Source organism: Pygoscelis adeliae, unplaced genomic scaffold, assembly GCF_000699105.1.
Source record: "Pygoscelis adeliae isolate BGI_AS28 unplaced genomic scaffold, ASM69910v1 Scaffold346, whole genome shotgun sequence".
NCBI classification, from domain to species: domain Eukaryota; kingdom Metazoa; phylum Chordata; class Aves; order Sphenisciformes; family Spheniscidae; genus Pygoscelis; species Pygoscelis adeliae.
In genome coordinates, this window is record NW_008824902.1 from 15,059 (window position 1) to 20,540 (window position 5,482).

Below are 5,482 nucleotides of genomic sequence, written 5' to 3' on the forward strand. Positions count from 1 at the left end.
CCTGTGGTGCCAGCCAGGCCAAGGGGGACAGCAGCCCTGCTTGCGTGCCCGCGGCCCTGGCACCGGGGTGCCGGGGGGTCCCCTTACCCTGTGCAGTTCTGGGCGGGGGGTTTATGGCCTGGCTGGCTGCAGACGGGGCAGGGCAGCAGATGGCACAGCAGGCTGGCTCCGTCCCAGCTCTTAATGACACTGCCTGCCATTAACGAGGGTGTTGCCGATGCCCCAGCAGGTCCCCTTGCCTGCAGCACCTGTCATCATGGTGGAGCTCAGCACCAAAGTCAGCAGGACACTCAACAAGACCACGCCAGGCCTCCAGATATGGCGAATCGAGGTGGGGACAGGGGCACAGCCTGGGCACCCATCACCCAGGCACCCATCACCGGGCTGTTTGGGGGGGCTGCGGAAGGGAAGATCCTCCCCTTTGTGTCCTCGGTGCCTGGGTTTGGGGGGGTCTCAGTGCAGCACCCAGGGTTAAACCTGCCCAGGTTTTGGGGCTGGGGGCAGCAGGGTGCATGGGTCTCGGGTGGGGGGGTCCCCGCCAGGGCTGACGTCTCCCTCCCTTCTGCAGAACATGGAGTTGGTGCCAGTGCCCACCAAAAGCTACGGCAACTTCTACGAGGGGGATTGCTACGTCCTGCTGTTGGTAGGGCAGCCTGGGGTCCTGCGGGGGACCGGGGATGGGCTCTGCCCCGCGAGGGGCTGAGGTGCAGGGAGGGGTGTCCCTGGCCAGAGTGGCCTGGGGACACGGGGGGCTCTTCTAGCGGGGACCGGTGTCCTGCAGACACGCAAGACTGGGAGCAGCTTCACCTACACCATCCACTACTGGCTGGGCAAGGAGTCGAGCCAGGACGAGCAGGGGGCAGCTGCCATCTACACCACCCAGATGGATGACCACCTGGGCATGGTGGCCGTGCAGCACCGCGAGGTCCAGGGCCATGAGAGTGAGACCTTCCGCTCCTACTTCAAGCAGGGACTCATGTACGTCAGTCACCCCCGGGGACCTGTTCTCATAGTGGGTGACGGTGGGGAGAAGTCCTCTGCATGCCCCCCATGGGGACATCCCCAGTGGGGATGGGGACATCCCTGTCCCAGTGAGGTGGGGGAGGCAGCAGGAGGATCTGGAGCTGGTCTCGCTCCCTCCATCACCCACGTGGGTGGGTGGGGGTCCCTGAACGCCTCCCTGCGCACAGAGGTGGGAGGGGGACCCTGCTGGAGTGAGACAGGGCTGACACCGTGTCCATCCCCCTCCAGCTATAAGAAGGGTGGGGTGTCCTCGGGTATGAAGCACGTGGAGACGAACACCTACAACGTCCAGCGCCTGCTGCACGTGAAGGGCAAGAAGAACGTGGTGGCAGAAGAGGTGAGTTATGGGATGTCGGGGATCCCCAGCCACCAACTTCTATGTAGAGATGCTGTTTGGGGTCAGGATCAGGCCAGAGCCCCCCCAGACACAGCTGTCCTCAAGCAGGGGACAGAGTGGGTGTGGGGCCATGCCACCTTGCCTCAGGAGCAACCTCACCCCGAAAAGCCCCTCTTGGGGTAGGGAGGAGGAGTACAGGCTGGAGGCATCAGCACTGAGCCAGGGCAGGCGGGGGCTGCGGAGCCAGGGGGACCCAGGCGTCTTGCTGCTTGAACCCCCAACCAATCCCATCCTGCTGCAGGTGGAGATGAGCTGGAAAAGCTTCAACCGGGGGGATGTGTTCCTGCTGGACCTGGGCCAGCTCATCATCCAGTGGAACGGCCCTGAGAGCAACCGAAACGAGAGGCTGAAGGTATGGCCGGGGGGGTCCCAGGGTCCCCCTCTGGAGGAAGGGGGTGGCCGACCACCCCCTCCCTGATCTGGGCTGACCCCTTCTCCCCTGGGTGCAGGCGATGACCCTGGCCAAGGACATCCGGGACCGGGAGCGCGGGGGCCGTGCCAAGGTGGGCGTAGTGGATGGTGAGGACGAGGGTGCCTCGCCGGGGCTCATGCAGGTCCTCACGCACGTGCTGGGCGAGAAGAGGGACATCAAGGCGGCCACCCCCGATGACAAAGTGGACCAGAAGCTCAAGTCCTCCCTCAAGCTCTACCAGTGAGTTGCCGGGGGTGGGTCGGCCGTGGGAGTGTCTCGCAGGGTGCCAGAGGGACCCAGCACCCATCTCTGCTATGTCCCACAACTCCCTTCCCCATGGACAGCCACCAAGAGGGGTCAAGGCCAGCGCAGGGGTGGGGACAACGGTGGATGCCGTTGGAGCAAGGGGAGTCCCTGGTGCCAACAGGGTTGGTACCTGATGGAGAGATGCTTGTGCAAGCATGACCTTTGGATACGGTGGCAATGTCCCTGAGTGGCCCCATCACATCTGACACCCCTTTGTCCCTCCTCATGGCCGTGAGCGAGCTGCACGGCAGGGCAAGCTGCAAACCAGGTTGCCACCATGGCAGGGCAAGAGGGTCCCTGGCTACCACCTCTGCCATGATCAGGGTGGGGAAGGGGATGGGGAGGGGACACCCCCACCCAACCCTGCCACCCCAAGGTGGGGATGAGGAGGGGGTTTTCCAGCCCCGTTTCTAACCCATCCTCCTCTCTTTTCCCCTGCCAGCCTCTCCAATGCCGGTGGGAACCTGGTCATACAGGAGGTGGCGATTCGACCCCTGACTCAAGACATGCTCCTGCATGAGGTGTCACCCATGGGATGCTGGGGGGGTGCCCAATTTCCTTTGGTGGGCAAAGCCCACCAAATCGGCTTTTGAAGGGTTAAAGCTGCCCAAAGTCCTAATTTCTGCTGTTGTCCCCCTTCCAAGGACTGCTACATCCTTGATCAAGGAGGCCTCAAGATCTTTGTGTGGAAGGGCAAGAACGCCAACAAGGAGGAGAAGCAGCAGGCGATGAGCAGGGCGCTGGTGGGTGCTGGGTTAGGGGTTGGTTATGGGATAGCCTGGCTGCTCCCTGGGGTGCTGGGCACCCCATGCCCATGTTCTGGGTCCAAATCCCCCCAGGGCTTCATCAAAGCCAAGAACTACCCGGCCAGCACCAGTGTGGAGGTGGAGAACGATGGGTCCGAGTCGACCATCTTCAGGCAGCTCTTCCAAAAATGGACTGTCCCCAACCAGACCAGCGGGTTGGGCAAGACCCACACCGTGGGCAAAGTGGGTGAGTGTCCCCTTCCAGTGCTGCAGGACTCCTTGGATTGGGATGGGGGAGCTGTGGGGACCTCTATGGCCAGTGGGATGTGGCTCAGCCCTCTGCCCTTCCCCGCAGCCAAGGTGGAGCAGGTGAAGTTTGATGCAACCACGCTGCACGCCAAGCCCCAGATGGCCGCCCAGCAGAAGATGGTGGATGATGGATCCGGGGAGGTGGAGGTAGGGTGGCCGGGGCAGAACGTGGGACCCTCTTGGGGCGCCCCCCTGGTCTGTACCAGGGGATGCCGTGGGGGCCAGGGGCTGCAGGGCAGGGGGATGCACCAGCCCTCACAGCAGCACATCCCCATCCCACCAGGTCTGGCGCGTGGAGAACCAGGAGCTGGTGCCCGTGGAGAAGAGGTGGCTGGGCCATTTCTATGGTGGGGACTGCTACCTGGTGCTCTACACCTATTTTGTGGGGCCCAAGGTGAACCGCATCATCTATCTCTGGCAGGTGAGACCGCCAGGTCACTGACCCATGGGTGGGGGACACGGGCACCTCCCCGGACCGGGGGTGCTCTGCCCCTATGCATGACCCCACGGGAACAGCACGAGGGTTCCCTCTTCCCAAGAGGGAAAAGGGGGCCGTGGTGGGCGCTGAGCCCCCCTCTGCCCTGCCCAGGGCCGCCAAGCCAGCACGGACGAGCTGGCCGCCTCCGCCTACCAATCCGTCATCCTGGACCAGAAGTACAACAACGAGCCCGTGCAGGTCCGCGTCACCATGGGCAAGGAGCCGGCCCACCTGATGGCCATCTTCAAGGGCAAGATGGTGGTGTACATGGTAAGCATGGGGCTGCTGGGGGGTGGGGAAGCGGGCAGGTGGGTGAGCCTGCAGCACCGGTGGTGACCTCCTGTTCCTGTCCCCCCCCAGAGTGGCACCTCACGGGCGGGCAGCAAGGAGCCCACACCCTCCACCCGCCTCTTCCATGTCCATGGCACCAATGAGTACAACACCAAGGCCTTCGAGGTGCCCGTCCGTGCCTCCTCCCTCAACTCCAATGACGTCTTTGTGCTCAAGACCCCCAGCTGCTGCTACCTCTGGTATGGGAAGGTGGGTACCGCCGGGCACCAGGGTCGGTGCTGCCACCCCCAAAAGAAATGTCCCCATCTCCTCTTCCTCCTCCTCGGCCGGGGCCGGTGATGGAGCAGTTGTGCTTGCTTGGCAGGGCTGCAGCGGGGACGAGCGTGAGATGGGCAAGACGGTGGCTGACATCATCTCCAAGACGGAGAAGCCAGTGATCGCAGAGGGACAGGAGCCACCTGAGTTCTGGGTGGCCCTGGGGGGCAGGTCCCAGTATGCCAACAGCAAGAGGTACCAGCCCTGTGCCCAGGGGTCCCTTGTCCCTACCCACCCTCAGGGGTAAGATGGGCCACCAAGTCCCCAGGCGGGGTGAGCCCCGTTCCCACCACCATCGCTGTGTTGCCCCTGCCAGGCTGCAGGAGGAGAACCCCTCCGTGTCCCCGCGACTCTTTGAGTGCTCCAACAAGACAGGCACCTTCTTGGCCACAGAGATCCTAGACTTCACCCAGGACGACTTGGAGGAGGATGACGTTTACCTGCTGGACACCTGGGACCAGGTGAGCTGGGGGGGCACGGGGTGGGGGGACACCTTTGATCCCACAAGCTGATGTCCCCAGGACCTGCAGCAGCCAGAGGTGGTGGGATGGGAGGCTGGAAACCCCCACGTCCCTGGCCCCACGCTGTTTTTTTCCAGCCCCCTGGCTCCAGGGGTGGCTGAGAATGGACTCCCAGTGTCCTTCCCCACAGACAGATCCTGTGTGCCCCCATCCATGGGTCGGGCATGGCCCCAGAGGGCCCCGTCTCACTCCAGTGCTGGACACAGTGACCTCGTTGCAGGTTTTCTTCTGGATTGGGAAAGGCGCCAATGAGTCGGAGAAGGAGGCAGCGGCAGTGATGGTGCAGGAGTACTTGCGGAGCCACCCCAGCGGGCGTGACCTCGAAACCCCCATCATCGTGGTGAAGCAGGGTCACGAGCCCCCCACCTTCACCGGCTGGTTCCTGGCCTGGGACCCTCTCATCTGGGCCGTGAGTCATGGAGGGGACTGGAAAGACCAGGAGGCCCCTTCGCAGATGGGACCAGATGTGGATCTGGCCCCAGCCAGCGTCTCCGGGGTGCGGGCAGCGGTTTGCCCCATCCCTGCCCGCGGTGAGGGGCTGAGCGCTTTTGTCCTCTTCCCAGGACAAGAAATCCTACGAGGCGCTGAGAGCCGAGCTGGGGGATGAGAGCAGCCTCGGGCAGCTCACCTCAGTAAGTGGCCCAGGGAGAGGGAGCGGCCAGGGTGGGTGGGAGGGGGCACAGG

At 63.8% G+C, this 5,482-nt stretch overlaps 1 protein-coding gene across 1 annotated transcript in view; it reads left to right on the forward strand.

The window, feature by feature from the left end:
- Positions 1-233: 233 nt before the first annotated feature.
- VIL1 (villin 1) overlaps positions 234-5,482 on the forward strand; it is a 5,757-nt gene continuing 508 nt past the window's right edge. The window contains exons 1-17 of the mRNA XM_009324843.1: positions 234-331; positions 569-643; positions 782-978; positions 1,252-1,360; positions 1,662-1,772; positions 1,870-2,072; positions 2,581-2,659; positions 2,783-2,881; positions 2,978-3,131; positions 3,240-3,340; positions 3,477-3,614; positions 3,783-3,941; positions 4,032-4,211; positions 4,327-4,472; positions 4,594-4,738; positions 5,019-5,207; positions 5,362-5,430. Coding sequence (XP_009323118.1) covers positions 257-331; positions 569-643; positions 782-978; positions 1,252-1,360; positions 1,662-1,772; positions 1,870-2,072; positions 2,581-2,659; positions 2,783-2,881; positions 2,978-3,131; positions 3,240-3,340; positions 3,477-3,614; positions 3,783-3,941; positions 4,032-4,211; positions 4,327-4,472; positions 4,594-4,738; positions 5,019-5,207; positions 5,362-5,430 — 2,229 coding nt within the window. The 5' untranslated portion in view covers positions 234-256. The remainder of the gene's footprint in view (positions 332-568; positions 644-781; positions 979-1,251; positions 1,361-1,661; positions 1,773-1,869; positions 2,073-2,580; positions 2,660-2,782; positions 2,882-2,977; positions 3,132-3,239; positions 3,341-3,476; positions 3,615-3,782; positions 3,942-4,031; positions 4,212-4,326; positions 4,473-4,593; positions 4,739-5,018; positions 5,208-5,361; positions 5,431-5,482) is intronic.